The sequence below is a fragment of the Morchella importuna genome (genome assembly GCF_003444635.1).
Source record: "Morchella importuna strain M04M26 chromosome Unknown Morimp01GS023, whole genome shotgun sequence".
Classification (NCBI taxonomy): domain Eukaryota; kingdom Fungi; phylum Ascomycota; class Pezizomycetes; order Pezizales; family Morchellaceae; genus Morchella; species Morchella importuna.
Window position 1 is genome coordinate 101,540 of NW_025763420.1, and position 22,683 is coordinate 124,222.

The 22,683-nt window shown below is 45.4% G+C and overlaps 3 protein-coding genes across 3 annotated transcripts; 2 read left to right on the forward strand and 1 right to left on the reverse strand.

The window, feature by feature from the left end:
* Positions 1 to 2,522: 2,522 nt before the first annotated feature.
* Positions 2,523 to 5,715, forward strand: LAJ45_07247 (uncharacterized protein; the record flags this gene model as incomplete). Its single annotated transcript, XM_046116805.1, has 2 exons — positions 2,523 to 4,947; positions 5,090 to 5,715. The coding sequence occupies 2 exons, from the start codon at positions 2,523 to 2,525 to the stop codon at positions 5,713 to 5,715; spliced, it is 3,051 nt and encodes a 1,016-aa protein (XP_045969840.1).
* Positions 5,716 to 9,368: 3,653 nt separating this feature from the next.
* Positions 9,369 to 10,140, reverse strand: LAJ45_07248 (uncharacterized protein; the record flags this gene model as incomplete). Its single annotated transcript, XM_046116806.1, has 2 exons — positions 9,369 to 10,048; positions 10,122 to 10,140. 2 exons carry the CDS (start codon positions 10,138 to 10,140, stop codon positions 9,369 to 9,371), a joined length of 699 nt encoding a protein of 232 aa, XP_045969841.1.
* A 2,756-nt stretch (positions 10,141 to 12,896) lies between these two features.
* LAJ45_07249 (uncharacterized protein) lies at positions 12,897 to 13,568 on the forward strand (the record flags this gene model as incomplete). The annotated part of the gene is made up of 1 exon (XM_046116807.1): positions 12,897 to 13,568. The coding sequence occupies one exon, from the start codon at positions 12,897 to 12,899 to the stop codon at positions 13,566 to 13,568; it is 672 nt and encodes a 223-aa protein (XP_045969842.1).
* Positions 13,569 to 22,683: the final 9,115 nt, after the last annotated feature.

The following is a 22,683-nucleotide window of genomic DNA, read 5'->3' on the forward strand; positions in this document are numbered from 1 at the left end:
TTAAGGAAGCACGCACAGTCATGGAAATCGCGTTTGTTACTTGAAATTGGGAAGGGGGGGGGATAGCGAGCCACAACTTTAACAAGCTTTTAGATTGATCAAGAGGTATTATTATCCATTTTTACCGTCTTCTTAATCATATTCTAATACATGCACAATGTCTAGCTGATATGAGGTATGTGATTAGACATCTCGTCCGCAGTTCTCATCTCTAGTTCGGGAAGAGCAGCCTATTAGAACAGAACCCCAACGCACCCCCCCAACCAATAGGAGACACTTACAGCCCAGGTTATTATAATTGTGAGACTAAGTTTAGAAATTTCAGGTTCTAATAAGAGACCGAACGGAATCAACACCAGACTTATATGCTGACAAAGACGAAACAAGATCCATTATCTGTGAGGGAAATGGTCGGGCACTAGCCCCTGTCTTGCGCGTCAACACCTATCCTTGAGAACTTGAGACGAACTACGAACCTAAGTCTACTACAAATCTCGCCTATTCGTTAGCTAAAGCGCGTGAACCAGTTGTGGATTTAAGACAGTATGTTTAAAGCCGTGCCATATATGAGGTTTCGATTAGTGGAATGAAAGATAATTGTGGTTTTGATCATCTAACAGATCTTGGGGTGGCAAAAAGCGAGGTCCCACGATTTCCATGATTGCTCACTTCAGTGCAGGAGTCTACGAAAGGTCCGATGAGACTCTCCAGCAAGATACCAGTCCGTCAGAGACCTAAGAGCTTTAAGGTGCACAAAGGGGGTGTGAGTGATGGATTAAGATTTGATTGGTTATGTTGATACATGCAAAGGGGGGGAGGGGGGCGAGGATAAATTACATTCATTGAGAAAGAGATTCCGGACTGTGGTACAGAGGAAAAATGGCTTGGATCTCACTCAGGGAAGGTTTGAAGCTTTAATGGACCAAAAGACAAGAAGTACTACCATCACCCACAAGAAGACAGCCAATCGATTTTTTCTTTTCCAAGTTCCCTGTGAGAGATCATTTAATGAATCAGAATGATGCACTTCATGATTACCTTGTTGACAGGACCCTAGAAGCTCCTCGCTCTACCAAACCTTTACGTTCTACAGGAGAAATATACACTCTCGATCTCAAGAACGGTATATCTAGCTTCTCACTCTGTGCTGGAGGGGGTTTAGAAGGATGGGCTGAAGAGGACATTACAAAACTGGGCAGGGCCGTTCCCCAAGTTCAGCTTTGTTCAACTTGGGAGCTGCCAGGTCGTACGGCAAAGCTTTGTCGACACCGTCATATATCAAGAGCGAAGGCAGTCTTTGGACGAGATTGATTTAAATGCTCATTAACGTCCTTGAGATCGTACCTTTCCCGTCAAAATCAATTGATATAAGACTTGTGTAGCATATGATTCTTGAATAGTGATAGCTTTTGTAAGTGAGTCCTATACTCAATATTTATATTGGAGAACTCAAGGTGTTGTGACTTTTTGTGGAATCAAAAGATAGGGGCTGCAAACAGAACATGAAGTTAACTTGGATATATTTGGTATTTTCCGTGAACGTGGGTACATGTACATGTAGTTCAAGGTTGCCGTGCTTGGGGCCAACTTCACGCAATGAAATCTTGTATGACACTAGAATTGTGATGTACATATCGATAATAAAAGTTATAATCTCTTCCTCTCTCCATTTGAAGGTAACTTGAGCGTCCTATGTTGATGATTGTGTCGAATTTGGAATCTGGGACTCGACTGGCATTGAGGCTCATTAGAAAATACGCCTGATTGAAGGGTGCGGCTCATCAATATGACGCTTGTTTCCACACCCAGCCACATAAACAAGAATATCTGAGAACGTGAGTGCATAATAACAGGTCTGAATTGTTGGATTCTCTCAAAGAGGTTAAACAGCATACAGAAGGATGCCACGCCGCTCATCGGATCACGTATCACTCAAAAGACCCCGTATTCAGCCGGATCAAGATTTGCATGCAAAGTTTTAGCACGTGTCAGGTCACCGAGGAGGTACATAGAAGTCCTAATGCCAATAGAAAGGGAAATCATAGGCCAGGTCAGCCAGAACAACACGTACAGTAGCGCACGTGGCTGCACTTCCAGGTCCCGTACAGCAACATGTAATCTCATCACGTGTATGTACATTTAGGTAAAGATCAATAAAGGTGACTTCATATGGGTTAGTATATCCTTGACGCAATATCTTTTACCTGTGTTCACATATTCATTGATCTCACAGTCTTTTACACCATCATAACTCTCTTCTGACAAAACGTGTGGTAAGGGTCCACTTTCTCTCACTGATGTCTTGAGATAATGTTAACAGTCTTGGTGGAAGTGAGGTGTGCTGATTCGAAGCACACAATCTATCACGTATCACACTCCGGTGTGAGTTCCCCACAATCAGAACTCGAACCAAGGTTCATCAATACATCAACCCCCTCTTCCCATCTTCATTTTCAGTCCCATCCCATAGGAAACATACCCCGCGCACCTGCTTTTCTGTTCTACTCCCCGCCACCGTTGTCATGCACGAGGACCAGGAATCGAGTATCTGGTGTTGGATTCATGATCTCCCAGAGGTTCAACATGTTCACAAACGGTCCAATGGAAGAAAGTTCTATGCCAACAATATGTTCATCCATGGTCCTATGGAGCCCCCCACAGCGGATGACTTTTCACCAGATACAGTCCACCAAATAGCGGAGGGAGGCACTTCCGACATACCCTTGACCTTCAGAAACATCCAGAAAGCGTTCCCAGAATCAGTACACGAAAAGGAGGATGATTGCTCTACCAGAGGTGAGATGGCCCATGACGAGCAGGTACTACTTGAGTCACACTATGGATTCTTGGGCCGTAAAATAATCCAGGTTCCGGAGATTGTCCTTTCCTTGCCTCGCCAGAATCCAGAGATCGATGACCCGAACTGCGTTCACGCTTCCTACAAACAACCTATAGCAACAGAAACATTAAACCCAATTGCAGAAAAGGTTACGGACACCGAACCAACACCCTCCAAGCCTCCTAAAGGGAGGGGTCTGTTTGAACACACCCAACCAGTCCAGAACATCACCAATCTGCTCCTGTGGTCTGGCGGGAGGATGAGCATCGCTGATGCAATATTTGTGTGGAATATGCTGAAACAGGCTAGGAGGTTAGAAAGGCATTGTGGGGATATACCAGCGGCGGTAGAGCTGGACTTCGAGAAGGATGAGGGATATGAATCAGATATCGCTGCGCAGATGTGTCACAAACCTATCGGGAGAAATCACTCCGAGCCGGGGGATTGCAAGCTCCTACGGGTTGATGTGCTCGATCAGAAAGAAGTGTTACCAAGTGGCCCGCAGAACGATGAACAACTTGTTGAAGTGGAGGTATCTACAGAGGAATGCATCACAGGTGGGGAAATAAAGAACATCCCAAAAAGTTATCCTTCGCTGGAAACCCCAGAGGACGAGGTTCGGCGCCTAACCATGACGAATGCAGCGTGGAGGTTGATAGAGTGGATGAAAGGTGGAACAACGGAGGATGTGATCTCACTAAACTTTGGTCCTTCGTTTGTTTCACCCACAACTAGGAGAAACACCATTGACTTTCATCAAAGACTTCAGGAACAACTGCTGGGTCGGGCACAAAACCTCTTTCATGAGTCTGGAAATTACATGACTCCTTCGTACGACCTTTTTATTGGTTCTGCCCATATTCCCGACATAGTTCCAAGCAGGGACGTAAGAAAGAGCAAGGGTCCGAATAGAGTTGGACTTACTAAACCATTAGCGCACAGACATGACCCTACCGCTATGTTACCTGATAGTTTTGTGCCAAATAGCAGTGTATCTTCACTACGTCTCTCTCATTCATTGCCCTATTCCCCTTACGCCAAAAAATCATTTTTTGATCAAATCAATCAATCCTCCCCGTTTAATAATCACTCTCAAGAATACTCCCCTACTACCTGCGAACACCCCCAAAACCAGGAAGCCCTCTACACCGACTGCTACCAGAACAGGGGTATGGAGTACGCTGGCAATCCAAATGGCAATCCAGGCCAGGGAAGCTGGTTGAATTTATCTTCAGAGGACGACGATGATAATGATCTAACACAACGTAGCTCTAAGAGCCGCCTAACCCGAGAGCATACTATCTCAAGCCAAGAGCACCAACCCCGACACGGATCTCTGCATTCTTCTCCAGCATTGGATGGACTTGAAAATGCTATCTTACAGCGATCCGCAGGGATTGGCCGCTCAGCAGCTGCTGCGGAGCAAAGAGTGAAAATGTTCGCAGTGAACAGTACACCGGCGATAGGCGCTAATGGTCCCGATGTCTCTCCAGGGGTGTCTGATCCAGGGCGAGTGGGAGGGAAAGGGGATGCGGTGTGCACAGAGGTGAGAGCTCTAGAGGTCAACTCGCCGAGGAATGAGGTTATAAAAATCTCGGATGCCATAAGGGGACGGATTGAGGCCATCGAAAGGAAACAGAGAGTAGTAGAACCTGCGCCCGCAGTTCAACCATTTTCAGAAGATGAAAACAAAAGAGAAAGAAATCCATACTTTCCGATAATGGCACCTTACCCAGCGAGAAAGGAGCAGAAGAGAGAAGAGTCAGGGTCTTTACAACTAGTGCTCTCTTCAGATGGTGTGAAGAAATGGAATAACAATCACACTTCAGGAAGGACCAGTACAGTATCCGTTGATACCAAATTGAAGAAGAGTTCTACTCGGAAAAATATTATCAGCAAAGAAAGCTTGGACGATGATTTCTCGGTGAAGCCTCTCTACCAAGGACCAGGATACGTCAATCGCTTTGTTGGGGAAGGAACCAATCCTCAGCAGTCAGTTGCTTATTATCTGGCTTGCAAGGAACTTGCTCACCAAACGGCACTTAGTTCAACCCACGAACCGGAAGACTTTACAAGAGTCATCGATGGAGGGGATGAGCTTACTCGTGGTAAAGAGATAAGAGATATCTCTATCTTTTCGGTGGGCTGTGACAATTCTCTGTGTAAAAACCGCCCCCTTCCTTTCCCCTCCCTCCATCCTTGGTTGTTTTGAGAAGTGTTATCTAACAGAAGATTTACTCCACGTTGTAGTGCCTGCAAACACTCCCAATAGTACCAGAGGGCGTATAAAAACCTCATCTTCATCGGCCTCTTTTCCGGTAGAGGATAACGCTCGCGAGAGATTACCGACAAGAGGCCGGGAACAAACAAAGAATGAGAGATTCATGGACGGTCGTTCTAAGGCTATGGAGATTCTCGGGTATGGCGAGGATATCGCTACTCGTCGAACATTGGTAGACATTGAATACACCAGTGTTGCACTTCCAGTCCCAAAGAGGCCCGCATATCTCGAGACCAAAGTGGATGCTGTAATAGTCTCGCCCCACCTTACTGTCGCCGGCTACGGTAGTATCTCGTCCCTATCATTGTCGACAGAGTCTACTAGTTCCTCCAGTGCTTTGGGGGGCGACCTGGATACGTTTTCTTCAGAGGATCCTAGCAATGCTGGGGTGGTTACGTCTCTAGCAAGAGTATCGTTGGATTCCATGAGAACGGCTCTCTCCTATCCGGCTCAATCTCTAACTACCGGATATCAGCAGCAAGCTCCGATGTCCTTCACTCCTTCTCCCGCCACCATTATAACACCAAATTCGACTATCTTCGATAATTGCAAGAATATTCTCAGAAAATGCTTAGGAAGAAGCAGACAAGTCTAACTAAATAAATTAATCCTAATAATGGTGAAAAGTATTCTTCATTGTTTTACTTAATATAACCGGAGGAGTTTATTGAAAAATTGCATCTAGTATAGGTTGCATCTGGCATAACTGAGCAAAACCTTGAGGGGGGTTGGTTCTATTGAGATCTTGCAGAAGTAGATTTAACTGGATGTCGAGCGATTTGCATAATACAGTGTGACGCGTATTGTAATGTTACGCGGTCGACAGAATTGGGCTCCGGTCAATGAGGGTTAATGGTCGTGCAGCCATGGCGTTCAGGCAGCTTTAGAGCGGTGAAGGATGCAATAGAGAGTTGTGGGTAGACAGTACGTAATAACATTGAGGGTTCTATAATTGAAGGTTTTAGACTCACCTAAAAGAGGATAAGAACATACACAAGTACATGTACTTCCTCTGGCCGATAAAGAAAAGTATAGCGTCCGACACTTTCAGATCAGATATTCGACTATCGGGCTATGTAAAAGTAGTCTATTGAGCAGTATCTTTGCCTCTCGGGTTGACCTTCCACCCAGGATCATCTCAAATGTCATATTCAAAGACCTCCACTCCCCTGCAAGCTACGCACCCGTAAGCCAAAGCTGGGAACGTATAGTATTTCAGGCGACTCGAAAAACTGCCTTACATAGTTATCCTATGGAGTTTCTGTTTTCTCCCTATTTATGTGAAGGGCAGTACTCAAGATGGGACTGGCACAAGTAGCAAGGTTAGTACCTGTATGCAAGATAAATTGTTATTATATTCCTGAAAAGTTTACAACATACATATATCTTTCCGTGCTATTCTTATCAATACATCTACAGCCTTGGAGAGCATTTGAAGCTTCTATAGTAGTACATATAACACCCAACCACACACTTATAGCAAAGAATGGAAGTAACCGCATATGTAGTGGGTTAAGGCTACATGTATTTATACTTATATCTAGGACAGCTCGTTGCGAGGCTCCCGCCTCATACAGGAATAATTATGAATACATCCTTGTGAATACCCAGGAGAATCTTGTTCATATACCATACTGCAGTAATTCGTCTCAGTGGGCACTCATACTGACGTTGGAATTACTTGTTCTGGTCATTTGTCTTGCAAACGCTCCCTCCCCCCCCCCTAATATTCCCTTATACGCGCTGTAAAAGGCAGCTTTGACTACTTCTGTGTAACCGTCCGCTGAGACGAACTACTGCGGTACATATATTCACGGGACTTCTAAACAATAAGTACATCTTATCTAGGGGATGAATATAAAGATATTTACATGTAATTAATACATACTGGAGCTGCGCTGCACTTAGAAACACACTGAAGCCCAAGTACTTACATAGTATCTACATGTTATAATGGAGTTATGGCTCGTGTATACTCCTACTACAAGGGCTCGAAATTGGACTCTCAAGCCGCTGCGAGGCTTTCGAACCCACCTTTCCCGCACTTGTAGTCTAGATACAGCTTCACCGTAATTCAAACCTTCTGAAATGGGGAACGGATACCTGCTTGACGGTTGATATTGAAGCTTGAGATTTTCACAAAAATGATGACTCAAATGTGACTAAGTGAACGCTGAGCGATGTTCTGACCTTCAATTGTTTGACTGGGATGCTTCATGATTGATCATGCAATGGTTGATATTGACCACCGGGGTCCAAGTCACAAACGAAGTGATAAACACTGTAGTAGGTAATTTAGAGGCTCGATAACAGCACAAGACTCTATTGTCTATATACCACTTATATGTAAAACACCTCCTAGGCTCACAAGAGAAATTGTGATATTCTTCTCGTTTCCTGGCTGTCCAACAGACCAAGCCTGTGTTAGTTTTCAGCTCAATTAATTACACAGAGAGGCGTCCCAGTCACCAAAGCTGCCTACTAGGGCCTTAGCGGTCGATAATAACCCAGCCAGTACCACCGTTGATGACTGGGAAGCGTTAATCAGGAGGTCTGAACGACTGCGATATAGCAACGGAACGGTCCAGGAACACGCCTCTTTAGGGCAGCAGCGGAGTGGCAGTCTATATCCCTGTTGACGTCATTATCTTTCATTTCCTTATCCTCGCAGAGTAAAAGCGGGCTCAGCTTATCTAAACATCCCAAACTCGCAGGTAATATATATATCTAACGATTTCTGATATCTTGAACTACCACATGCACCTTGAGACGCCAGGTAATGTATCTTACGTGCGGAGATCTGACTTCTGGGCCTGCTATCTTGAGCAGATAAGATGTCGCAGAAGGTGGCATACGTATCTTTCAGCCCCGCTGAAATTGCTCTCCTATTTCATTGCTACACGGGAAATACTACACGTACTCTTGAGATGACAAATGTTGAGAGTTATGTATCAAATAAACTCAAAGGATTGGTACTTGGTACGATGAGCTCCCCCTTACAATTGTGAAACGTTGATTCATAACACAGTATTATATTGTAAACGCCGCTTAGACACAAATAGTAAGCTACGCAATGATCGTTTGCGACAAAAATAACATAAGGCGGGAGTACGTGAGATGATCGCTAGGATCATACCTTTCTTACTCAAATCGATAAACAGTGAGCTGTTAGACCCATGTTAGCCAATGCAAACTTCACCCAAATCAATATAGCAGAAGGCGAAAAGTAATGTAACACTCCCTTTCCATTTAAGCCTTCATACACAAAAACTCCATCGCTTTAAAGGTTCACGAATTGTATTTCTGAATATAGATGGGAGTCTGCAGTGAAATTGCTGAAAAAAGATGCGAGTTTTCCATTAATATGGAAAGGTTTTTCCCTGTACATCGAATTGAAATAATCTATATTGCTAAAAGAACCTATTTGATTTTTTAAGCACTAGCTATAGATAGTGGGAGAGTAAATAAACGATATCGGATACACAATCTAGGAGTGTTTTACATGACTAGCCCTGGGGAAAATTCCAACGACGCAGCAAACATGTTGAGAACAGGCTTAGAAGAGATCTTACTGCCTCCATTCCGGTTCTTAGCCCCAGATCTCCTAGCTAACTCCCCCATCACAAGTAGTAGGCCCTCTCCGGCCACCTTTCCTTAGAACCCACACATATCGCCCTCCCGGAAGACCTCCACCACACCCAGGAAAAGAAGTGAGGTTGAGTTTAGCAGGGTTCCATCATGCCGGTGCACAGGAGTATCAGCTAGTGGTCGAGATACCCTCGCGGGAACATGTTCCAAGGGGCAAAAACGACTTTTACCCCCCCTCCTAAACCCGCCCACCCTCTGCTAGACCGGCCGGTGACCGGAATCGCTGTAAACATTTTGGAGCGAAACAGGAGTTCAATAGATTTTGTTTGGATCCTACGTGATTCACGGACAACACAGGCTCATGCTCTGATAGCAGAAACGAAGCTCGAATTGTCTATGATGATAGGTAGGTGATGATGACTAGGAAGAAACAAAAGAGACGAGACTGTAGAGTACAAGAATAGCTAGTTACGACACGGTTACCACTTGTGACTTGTCCTGACCCGAAGCACCACCTTAGTTCTGTAACCACTTTGCCTGCGCCACAACGTTCCATCACCATGCGTCTCCAAGATGAGGTAAGGTCGCCTTTTTTCCGGTTGAGTGGACCCCCGGATTCCTGCTCCCCGTGAAGCGCCTCTGCTCATATGTGGGCCGGTCCTAGCTCTTTTCGAGGTGAATATGTCGAAGCCTGCGCCAGGTTGATCCCTCGTGACCCTCCATTATCACTGGGGTTGAATGGGTTATGGAGGTATTCGTACTACGAGTGCTTGTCATTTCAAAAAGTAATTGATTCTTTTCAAAAGTTGGTACAAGGGAAAGTAGATATTGAACCTGAGGTTTCCATTGATTTTTTGCTGACTCGGCCTGGGCGAGCAGAAGACGTTCTTCGGGAACGCTCCCCTGGCACCGACACATCGCCTCCGGGCGGAAGATCAGAAGGCTCTCTTCGGAAACCCTCCCCTGGCATCCACACATCGCCTCCGGGCGGAAAGTCTCGATGACGTCAAGGAAGAGGAGGGATGTCGAGGTGAGAAGAGAATTCTCCCCGCGCCATCCCGACGTCACACTTTCCAAATCCACCACTGTTCGCGAGATTCCCTCAGGACATCTGCCGATCGGCAGGAATCTCAGCTGGTCCTTCATGCTCAAGTCTTCCCATCCCTCCTCTCCCCGACTGGTAATCGGCACCGCTGTGAACGATCCGTCCTGGTTGACGCCCAATACTAGGTAAGGGCGTCTCTTTGCAGGCTGTGGGGAATAGGGATTTTTACTCCCAGTGACCTTCCTCTGCTCAGGGGTGAGCAGAGTAACTGACTGGGTAGACGAGTAAATATCCCCTGGTTCCACAACCCCACGCCAATATGTCTCTTCGTATTTCGACCGGTTTCCTTGGGCAGGTAGTTGACCTACATGTAATTCCTTTAGACATTTTGTGGTGTTTTCTTTTTTCGTTAAAGGATTGGTAGGAGAGGTGAAAGTAGGTAGCAACTGGTCTCGTCATATCATAGCAGGTGAACTGAACTTTTGAAATGTGTATCCTCTATGATGGGGATCTGGCGTCAGGGCGGCTCTCATGCGCTGTATTAAGACCTTAGTGGATTGCTGGCCCGGTGGTAAGTAAATGAGTTTGTACAGGGCATCTGTTTTGAATAAGAGAGGTAATAGGGTCTGTTAGTAAAGCTAGGTGAAGTTTGCCCTTTATGTCTATTTGGGTTACAATATACCTGAGTAGGTGGTGATCCATGAGCCTTTGGCTTGAGTACCCGCATACTCACATGCCTGTATTGAACCTGTGGAGAATATACTGATGACGACAGGAGACGGACACCGGCGCTGTATAACAATAAATAAGCATTCGGCGCTTAGGTATAGAACGGAGATTAGGCTTTAAAGATTTTAGGCTCACGGGTGAGAATTGTATGCAGGGCCCAGTCACCCTCTAAATTGCAGACTGCATGTCGGTCTGATTGAGGTGATTCATTGCTCTGGTGGCCGAAACGAGGGTCAGAAAGGAAGATAGCCCACTCACATATGTAGAGAGTCGAGGAGCGGACTCAGCCCCAGAGTGATGATGTTTGTGAGCTCGATGAGAGAGAGGAAGAGGAGAGGAAGCAGAGTTCTTATTTATAGGCAAAAAAACACTATTCTGACACCCCGCCAGAGAGAAAATTGAACACCTATGAGAAAACATCACTAACGAAACATAATGAACAATTATCATTTTCCTTGTGCACCACCTGGTGTCTTCTATGCCACATTTCTGTAACGGTAGTGAGCTAGCCATTGGGACGCCACCAACTTTAGCTACCATTGGAGTATACTACATGTAAATACGACATGTTTGCATGTACGATGAAATAAATGTATGTATTGCCAAGTTGCAAAAATGTATGTAAGATGCACACGCCCCGAACAGCAACAAAGTGTCTTTTTCAAACGATACCTTGTCCAACAACTCTCAACCTTCATGGGCACACAATTGTCTTTCACATCCATGTGCTTGTCGGGACTTAAATGTACTCACCAAGCTGTGGTGTTTGTTGGTCGCCGTCTTGCGGAAAAAAAAAGAGGAACAAAAATACCTTACCACCTACAAGTAGGTACGTGAGTCGGGTCAATTCGTGACCTGTGTTATACCTAATTCGTCCTTTCCCGGTGTTTCTATCCACGCGTGCATGCATAACTTTGGAGAGTACATACGTCGAAAATATATCAAATCCGTCCTTTTCGTTATATCGTAGGATGTGAATTCCACTAGTCGTCATGTCATCTATGTATCCAGGGGTCCCGATAAGTGATGCAATGTTTGACCTAGCAACACCGAAAGGCATCAAGATTTCAATGTTTTAGTACAAAAAAACATCTTATTATGATAGATACTTTAATAATACGCATGATAAATGAGTCTTGAGGATAGAATCCGCATTTTTTCAAGTCATTAATTTGGGTTTTTTAGCCTACAAAAGGGCAACTTCTGACAAACAGCGATAAAAAGTAAGTAGTAGCTATTCATGATAAGTCTTACTAAAACTATGATCCGCACCTTCTAAAGTATCATAAATTCACTTCGTATTTTGTTGGCTAGTTTCGTTGTTGAAAAATAGGAATTATATGACCGTTGTATTACATGTACTTATCGGGATCCCTGGGCACATGTAGGTACATAAATACAAACCGAAAGGGACAGATATCTTTTTCTCACAAGTACATGTATGTAGCTGGAGGAATGTTGGCACGAGCCGAGATATAGGATCTCACTCGATTTTATCGCTTCCACATGTGTCATGTATTGACTCCTGTCAGGGTTTAGCTCCTTTAAAGTACAGCCCTCCTTGCGCTTAACTCATCACTGCGGAGCCCTAACCCTAAGTATCATCGGTACTCTTGTGCAAAGCTCGTCTTTAACCTCTGCTGTTCTACTAAATACAAGAGGATAATGGCTGGATTTCGGAGTTCAAGGTAATGCATATCGGAGATTACGCCCGATAACCTCAATTAAAATATCAAAATAGCTCAATGCGATAGATCGTCTATGCAGAATTCTGGAAGTCGATGGAATCGAAGTTGTCATAGAAGAAACACCCCATAGGTTAAAGTAAGACCCGAAGACGCGAACACCTGTTAACAGGTGTTTTTGTGAAGCCAAGGTACATTGGGTAGATGTAGATATGGAGCGAGCCCCGCATCCTAAGGTCCCAGACCAGCAAGCGGACCGTCGGAAACTATCGTGGTCTCCAAACTGACGTTTCCGAGCTAATTCAAGTCTTGTTCATCAAATTCTTAGTTGCGTTGTGTCACCGTCTATTTGTTGGATTCCATTTGAATAATCAGTTTATCACCCGTCAAATGTTGTCACCCCCTAACCATCGATAGCTCAACAGTTGGACACACCGCCACTAAATTACCCATTTCACACCTGACTGAATTGACTAACTATAATATCAGTAGAGAGTTATAATTGGTAACGCTACTAGGAGATAGCTATAGAAAAAGGGTAAAGCTTACCTCCATTCGACGTCCATTTGATAGAGGAACCCCGCCTTTATAACTAATGATGGAAAGGATAGTGGTACTTCGTGACGCCATTCTGAATAATGAAGAAACATCTGTTATAATAGAAGTAGCTCCCACTTACCATCGTGGTTGATCATCTACTCTTCCAATTCACCAAACCATTGCTCAAAAATGTCAAAGCTTTCCCAGAACATTCCTAAACCCTGTGCCAAAATACCCGTGGTAATCAATAGACACCTGTTATCGTCCTGGCGTGAGGTTGTGAGGGCTGGGGATATTTACATGTCGACCCAGGGCACTACTCTGCTCACCCCTGAGCAGAGGAAGGTCACTGGGAGTAAAAATCCCTATTCCCCGCAGCCTGCAAAGAGACGCCCTTACCTAGTATTGGGCATCAACCAGGACGGATCGTTCACAGCGGTGCCAATTACCAGTCGGGGAGGGGAGGGATGGGAAGACTTGAGCATGAAGGACCAGCTGAGATTCCTGCCGATCGGCAGATGTCCTGAGGGAATCTCGCGACCAGTGGTGGATTTGGAAAGTGTGACGTCGGGATGGCGCGGGGAGAATTCTCTTCTCACCTCGACATCCCTCCTCTTTCTTGACGTCATCGAGACTTTCCGCCCGGAGGCGATGTGTGGATGCCAGGGGAGGGTTTCCGAAGAGAGCCTTCTGATCTTCCGCCCGGAGGCGATGTGTCGGTGCCAGGGGAGCGTTCCCGAAGAACGTCTTCTGCTCGCCCAGGCCGAGTCAGAAAGAAATCGACGGAAACCTCAGGTTCAAGGGTCTAGCAGTACCAATCCGTTCTCTATCTTGGGTGAGTTACTAGTCATCGAAGATTAAATCCAAATCTAAGGCTAGTGCCAGTCCAAGATAACGTTTTGGTACCGCGATGATCTTTGAGACCAATCCGCCCCCACCATCCTCCAATCATTCCAATCGCCTCCCGCGCAATAACCGTTCCCCACAATTCTACCGCCTTTTCCCCCAGGGTCGTCGCCTGATTGGGAGGAATGACACTGCGCCGAAGACGATCGAGATATTTCTTCAATATAAGATGCCAAAAAGATCGGACAAGAATACCCAAAAAAGCGTCGATCCAGCGAAAAAAGGCCACGTTAGTTTTGTTATTTGATTATTCGGTGTTTGGTGTTGAGATACGGTATGTATAACTTAATCAGCAATGTGGAAGTTCTTTTTGGCGGACATGTTTATAAAGATCCCCTGCATTCTAACTGAAAAAGATCCGTTGCAGTCGATACAATCCGAGTAACTGGTAGTAGTTATCGAAATATTATCTGGATAGTACGACTATCTTAATGGGATAGAACAGCTCTGCTGTTCTCTTAGTGCGCGAATCTCCGCCCCCGGTAGGTGTCCCTATCTTCGTGCCTAGCTGAGTATACGCAGGCCGAAAGACTAACATCGCTAGATCTCCCTCTACTTGCACGTCTCGCTAGAGTACAGCTATATCGAGCTCCGATAGCACCCGCGATCTCAGATTACTCAACGCTTTCAGTGTCGAGGCTGCAATGATATTGAGTGTAGGTGTCTTGTTGGAATCATCTTTTACTTCTTTTTTATTTATCAGTTTTTATTTTCCTATTGTTTTTATTGTATTCGATTATTGTCGCTCTCGTTTGCTGAGAGGACGTCCTGTATTTGCTGATGAGAATGTTTGAATATTCTTATATGTATTGCTTTTGATTCTTTTAGCAGGACCTTAAGATAGTTGAGGAGAAAATAATATCTTTTCGACGCTATCTTGATACTCCCGACATTTGATGATGGCTCGAAATATTCTGTAAATCCCTGGCCATCGATGGACATTTATGATTGCCTGCATATATAATCATCTTGTCGGTCTGTGGAAACATGCAAAAGGTCTAGTGGGTATATATATATGTTCTTCACTGAGTGAGCCGGTTTATCCAAGATGCTTCCTGCCTGAAATGAATTCATCCTCAAAAATAAAATTTGGAAGTCAACGCCCGTCCCTATAAGAAATTATGTGAATCTCTCATGGATGGACGTCATGTGACCTTGATTTTAGGTAAAGGCAAGCAACTTGCTGTCTTTGCCGGTCTGTGGAATACTTAGTGGTGCCATAAGGTTCGCAGTTTACCTAAGTAAACTATCTGCTGGATGGGCCACGCTAGGGTATGAGAGAAATTTGCTTTCTCTGATACATCCAGGTCATAACCTGTAACACTAACCGTATGCTCAGCATTAAATCCTGGACCTGATCCTTGGTGTTTGTGATCGACAGACTCAGACACAGTAGCACCAGGTAACCCATTTTTTGCTATAGAGAGCGATCGAGACCTGATCAAGGGTGTATAATGACTCGTGTCCTCTTCTACAGAGATGAGACACAGACTACCCCTCACCATATCCATGAACGTGCTTACACTACAACAAATCATCCCACTACAAAGGAGCATCATAGTCCTTATCGGATTGGGTAGGAAGTATTGTGGGTACCATCAGTCCTATTCCCTTCCTACCCAGGCTGAGACCTTGTTGTTAGTGCTGTACCCTAACTGATTTTTAGTCCTTTCATGACGAGCGGTTCACGATGCATCCAGGTATATCGGTGGCATTAAACGGCACCTTTCGGGCTACCTTCAGGGTTATAATGCACTTCATCCTTCCCGAAACAAGTCTACAGACCTTTATCTTTTCCACCCCCTATAGCGGCTCTAGAGTTGAGGCACGTATTGAGATGGTCGATACATCTACCTAGCGAGCCGCACACCAGGCACGCGGCGATCAATTGTACCCATAAAGCTGCTGTGCGAAAGGTTTCACCTGGCAGCCTGGTGTACATCTCGTTGCAATCTTAGCGCAGCTTACGAGGCTGCTAGAGGTGAGGAGTAACCAGTACTTCTGCCCTGTGGGATAGCCGTGCCTGTTTGTGAACTAGAACCAACAGTGCAAGTATCGAGTCAACTTCATATCTTTACCCAATTATACCCCCTGGCAAACTGTCAAAATAGTGTTTGGGTGACATCCTTCCAAGCAAAGTTCGTTGGCCAGTTATCAAGACTGATCTTTAAACTTTAAGCTGAATTTTGCCCAAGATACCTATAGATTCTCTCTCGCAGATATCGGCCAGTCAGGCTGCTCTCTTAGGTACGTTGCATAGCACCTCAATAGCCTTTAGAGTAATGGCGGACCACCTGAGCGACGAGCAGTAGGGCCTACCTTAAGCATACTCGCCCTAAGCATACTCGCCTCACCAACCCAAATCTCTTGAGATCCCTCGATATAATACCTCGAAAAGCAATTCCTGCGGACTATCCATGTGGCGCCTTCAGAATACGCCTTGGTTTCAAATAGATGTCAAACGCAGCGTCTACTTCCCACCTAGTTCTACCGATGGAGATACTGTACTGCTGAAGAATACTATGAGGATAGCGAGTCGATATACTACGCCGCTGACCAACGGTGTGATCGTAGGGAAACTCGAAAGTTCACGAATTGACGTGTGAACGTGAACGAACACACCGTACTGTTTGGTCTAGTTGACCGCTAAGCAAGGTTGACCCAAGAGGTAAGGCGCGTCAGCTCCACAATATCCATGTCTCTGCCGCTCGTGCAAAGAGGGCTGATTCAGCGAGATTCCTGAGCTACTCTCAAGGTATCTCGTTAGTATCTTCAGACCTTACAAAGTCTTAATCCACTTATCAAGGGCCGATGCTAATACTCAATTTATGGGAAGCAAACAAATGTTAATTTCGATAGGTCTTGAGTCCCAGTGTGGTCCACCAAGCGCATCGAGGAGAGGAGGGCGGAGTATATCGAGTTACCTCTCCCTCTGAGGACATCTACTTTGGCTTGCCTCGAGCCATAGACACCTATTCCTCGAGCTGTGTCGATGATCTTCGAGGTAGGGTTTGGCAGTGGGTTCTCAATAGTTCTTATCTGGTTCGAGCACCCGTGATATATATTACATGAGTGTCTCTGTTTTGGCAGTCTGGAGTGTATATTGAGTTGAGTCTGGTCAGCCCGAGCCGAGGAATATACCATATATCTCGCGAGATACATTCGCCTCGTTGAAAGTTATACCTCGTATCACCTCGAGGCTTTACTTCGATGCCAGGCACGAAGTACTTCTCCATCGTGTACCACATTAGTCTTGACGACACCGAACTGGGGAGTCCAGGGATAATAGGCTTTGAACTCCCTCGAGCGTGAATGCCTGATGGGCCACAGTATGTAAGCCGTCCTCGTCCTTTTTGTTTATTTTATTGCTTGAAGCTAAACCGGTTTTGTATGTCGTTGGAACTGCTAATAGCAGACGACTACGCCAGGGGACACCTCACACCAAACATGTTCGGTCACTTATTCGGTCCATTTAGTTGTCAGTAGTTTTGGCTAAACTTAGAACCAGTCCCAACCATTGGAAACACTCTCGCGAGACTAGAGACACCTGAGCAATCCAGGCGATACCATACTCTTTAGCATATTAGCCTGGGCAACCACCCTCCCCCAACCGGCACTCTCGACATCTAGAACCTGCATGATTCTGTATCTTGGTTAGTTACAAACCTTCAAAGGTCTTTTCACAGTCCAGCCTAACTCTCGAGGTTTTTCAGCGTTTCGGCCCTGAGTTGAACGAGCTAGAACCACAACCTCGGTTAACTCTTATCTCGGATCGTTTTGTCGGAGTTTATTCCTAGCGTCCTCCTATTACACATGGAGATCCATTGGGTAGTACTCTACCCTTGAGCATCGATCTTTCTCTGCCAGGTCAGATATTCTCTCACATCAGGTTATTGCCGCAAAGATTAACCTAAACTGCCGTTCCATGCTTGGTTCATCGTCTGGAGCAGGATGTTTAAGTTCAGTAACTGGGTCTTTCAGCTGACTAAGTGAGGGTGTTCGAAGTCATGAATAGAGTTAGCATAAACGATTTAAACTATCGGTATAACCGGCTTTGAGGAATTATAAATCGTTTCACCGTCGAGTTAAGATGTTAAAAACTCCAAGTTCAACGGTTGAGTAAAACAGGTTCGAACCAGCTAACCGGTAAACCACTGGAAACACTATGAATGATAGCTTGCTTTTAAGCGCTTTTCCTCTCTTTAATTAGGGGATCTTTCGCCGTGCGTTACTAACACACTCATGATAGCCTTCCTGCTCTTACCGGGCCTTTCGTTCTGGTGATAGAGACCCTTGGCCGCTAGGTATCGTGTAAGGCGCGCCCGTGTGCTTCGCTCTTGGGTGCTTCTGTTCCCTCTGGTGGGGTATTTCTTCGCAACAATAGAGGTAGACTGATGATGGCCTGCACTTGAGGCCTTTGATTTGTCTCTCTGGTATGAAATCTTGCTGATAGCTATAGAGCACACTGATAATATTATGATCTTCAGAGCTTGGGTTTGTTGCCTAGCGACAGGTCGCTAGCTACCACACGTGAAACCTCTGCTCCACGAGGTATTCTCGTATCGTCTCTCTTGTGGAGTTCTTTAAACTTAGAAGCTGGATATATTGGCCGTACGACTATTCCCCTAATCCGTTCTCCTCAACGGTGTGGTTACAGCCAATAAGGAGGGTTTTCCCCAAGGATGGATCATGTCCTCTTGATTTTTGAAGTCCATTGGTACATACTATCTGCTGCTGTGGATTCCGATTAAGGCGTAAATTTTCTGGGCTCTTCTCCTAGGTAAGTACTAAGCTCGAAAGAGCCGGTGCTGAGTGGAGGCTATCGCTCAAAGAGGGGTTTTGCTGCTTAATATATCTAACCCTCATTCCGTGAGCCTGTTTGTCTGTCAAGTCACCGTTTGTGGCTACTTTACTTATTCCGGCCAGTCCAGAGTCTATAGGGAGTTAGATTTTAATGGTTATAACGGGCCTAATATATCCCATCTGCGGAACGCACGAAGGGATAAACTCTGAATGTTGACCCCCCCATCCCCTCCCTTTCACTCAACGGCACTGCCGGAATCAGCAAAGTGGTCGTAGGGCGACTCTGTTCACAATATTCATCGCATCTTTCGCTTTCTCGTCTTGATCCCTTTAAAATCGGGTGTTGCGAAAAAGGGGGGGATAGAAGTGATTAATTATCGAGGAGGCATGGTCGTCGTCTCACCTCTACTCGCTCAAAATAGCCGCCAAGACTTCATAACCGCCGAAAGCCGCCTAACCCGTGAGAAAAATTCTTTCCAGAATCATCCCCTAGAGGGCTCAATTCCCCCTTTGTTATCCAATTTTCGATCGCGTCTCACTGAAACTAACGATATAAGAAAAACGACGGCGGGGCAGGTCTTGAGACTCTCGTCTGTCAGACCTGAATATTTCTTGGTGGTTTCCCGAATCTTTATATATCCTTTTGGCTGCAGCATCGACGCAGCACTGACGCATTTAAATGTTTCCGGACTTCCTATCTCTTAAACGGTCTAGTGTGTAGTTCGAGAATAGAGTGGCCATGATGTCATCGTTTATCAGAGCACATTAACCACATCAGGTTGAGCCACATTGGGATTCAGCCAAGCTTAGTTTACTGAGAGGGTCTTAAATCTGCTGACGTGTCCGGCTAAAATTCCTGGTTCCATGTCATCGGACACTGCAACCAGCCAGTTGTTTGGACTGAGGGCAACACAGCAACCAGTCTCGGTGGAGCAGCAAAGGTCCAATCAAACACTATTTTGCTCATTTACTCTCCGAGGTTCGAAAAGAATGTGCCGTTTAGAGTAAGGGCATACCATTCTTACTTACTACTATTTCAATATATTTCACATGCGCGAAGTGCAAAGGTGTGTACAACAAAAGAACCTCGCGACGAGGTTCACAAGCTTGTTCCCACACCAATGACAATTCAAAGGAGGAGATAACTTAAATTATGAATTGTTTCAATCACAATTCATACTGGAGAGTACTTTGTCAATATTGCGCGAAGATTTGGTCTTTCTGTCCGCATAAACCGTCCAAACTGGCGTCTTTGCTCATTAATATATCATTCCTCTTTCTATCATTCGTATAGTTGATATCAATATATTAGTAATCCTCGCCGCATCGAGGCCTTGCTGCCCAGCTCCAACGCCTGGAGTCACCTGGTAGAAAACTCGCCCAGCGGAGTATGTCGTCCCTATTAGAGGGGTTTGGTTATGTAGTGCCAACTACCATAGATGTTCGCAAGTAGGCTAGAGTGATTTATATGAGTGAGGAGCGAAAAAGAGTGTTTTACTACTAATGTAAACGTACTATAATGACACTATTTATTATGCCATTCTCCCCAATATTACCGCTCATTTGGATTCGGGTCGCAACCACGACAGTAAGGGTCCTTCCGTGGTTTGGGCCCTAATCATAATTTGGCAAATATGGAGCGGTTTGGGTTGGGCTTGTTGTATTTAGTCAAACTAAAACTAGCCTGAACCTAGAATTAGCCCGTACATTACAACACTTTTTTGGCGGTAGTTGGTGAAGGTGAGATTGTGGCAGTGGGGTCTGAGTAGACATGAAGAATGAGGTCACTGAAAGAGAGATCATGAAAATCTGCAATCTCTTGGCATGTCGTCTGGATTAGTGCAATACGGTTTTTCACAATCGTAGTTGCTAAGCTCAAAACGATATCCTGGCCGGATTACAATTGAGTCGCAATATGAATCCAGACGAGCGACTCAACTGATGGAAGCCTCATTTTCAATGACAATTGATAAAATAATAGGGGGTACATGTAATAAATTTAGCGGAGTCCATGATCCATAGAGGAGAAGTGATAAGTGATACGGCGAGTTTGGAGGGCCCTAGGGGTATCTTAATTTGGATGGTGATTAACGTAGTCCAATACCAATATGGGGATTTGTTTACATTGCTAGTGGCCAGATAGTATGTATGATTTTGTCCGTAACGTAGTGCAATTCATAATTCGAATTATCTCCATATTTTAGTCTAACCCATTATAAAAGTGGGGTTATGCCTACTACGGAGCGTTGCTGTAGAAACAATCACAGACTATAATGCGAACTACCTAGCAAAACCTCTCTAATAAATACAGAGACTGCCGAAGCCTATTTTAAGAATGATTCTACTAAACATCCCTATCATCAACTGGTCATGACCTATGATTATTAGTATTCTAATCGCTAGGTCTCTGCCTCAAGGAACATGTAAGAAGCGCGCGGAACACTATCCTACTCCAATTTGAGCAGCCACTCCGGATACTCAATAGCGACAGCGAACACCCTGGAATTCTCAGAGCGTCATCGATCTTATACGATTCCCTCAGAAAACGAGTCCCAATAATATCTCAAGTAGGTTGGAATCACATCCTCTTCCGCGGCGGTGATGCGGGCAATGATGTTGCTTAGTCACTAGCCCTATCTTTAGGTGTCTGGTTGTGACTGTGCGGATGTTAAGTAGCGCTAACAAAGAGACCAGTCCCACATCCCACCAGTCGTTTCGCCCATATCCAGCCCACAGCACGAAAATTTCAATATCGATTAGTTCAATTCACCAATACCATCGATATTCGACTCATGATCGACGTCATATCACTTAATACATCCTCTAACCTACCAGAAAATACCCTATTCACTGATTCCACCTACCCGCGGCGTATGAGACCGTTGACAAAGTCCTCCGAACTCGAGACCTACCCCCAGATCACTTCAAGCTACAACCACTTCACCGTTTCCAGCATTCTCCAGTACCCAGAGGATCCGCATGTGCTACAGTCCTCTACCCCCCCCCCCCCAAACAAAAAGAAAAAAATAAAGGAAACAGCCGTTCAACTCGGTATCTCTAAGTTCCTAGGGCGAATCCGATTCACTTCTTCTGGATAATACCAAGGCCAACAGCAAGTAAGACCCGAATGCGATCACCCCAAAGCCTCCTTCAGAGCGGCCTACTCCCCCGCAATGCTCGAAAATGACCAACCTTGAGTTCAATGGTAGGTGCTCATACGTACATATGCTCTGAGCCTCTAGTGTCCGTCCTTTCTCTGTCACTGCAAGATACAGCTCGGTTTCAATCCATGAGGGTCTGCCTACCTCGATACACCCAAGAAAAACCATGCAGACACGCCCCTAGCTACTCGGCACCTACCGAACCACACCTTTACCACTCACCTTACACACAGGCCTGACACGCCGGCAAATGAATAGTCACCGACTTCAATACATGACTGCAGCATCTGTTCGGTAGTTTAGGGAAAGAAGCCTGTGAAGATAACAGGATTACTGTTAGACGTCTGACTAGAGGTATCGCCCCTTCTAAGTATTTAAACTACTTGACAGTTTAGTACTCTCTTCCGAAAACCCGGTCAGCGGATACCCCCCAACCCACGGCATCCCGAATCCACCCCCACCCGCAGCCTCAGACCGAGCACAGCACACCCCCAGCGCCAAACCCCACTACAATCCCCCCAGCTATCCTAGATTCCATAACCCAACGCCACCCATCCAATATACGGAAACCAGCGGTCGAGTCACAAGCCATCACTCGCGCCCAGCCAACGCACGGACCAGCACACAAGCGAAGAACCTGCCAACAGACCAGCGCGCAGGTAACATCGGAAACACACAATTTCATCCCAAAAGCAGGCAACCCGCTCTTTCAGTTCTCGACTCGTTACGCCAGACCTATCCATCAATACAGCATCTGTAAGGTGGTGGTGGGGTGTGCTAGTTGTCATCACTGCATCCTTCGAAAGCGTTGCAGATGTACTGTTGAGAATGGGGTGTGTCGTCGAGTAACGCATACACTCGGGGAGGTGTTCATTGGCAGGAAATCGGCGTACTTGTATCTAAACAATCAGTTTTTTTTCGTCCTTGACCTAGCTACCAATCGCAAATATAGAGACAGCGACAAGCGCTCATGAGTACCAGTTCACTGTCAGTGAATTTCCCAAGGCTACATCTGGAAATAGTTGATTATTCAGACCATATGGTTTAGTAAATTATATATATCACAAAACTATTATAATTTTCAAGTTAGTAATGTGTTGTGTAAT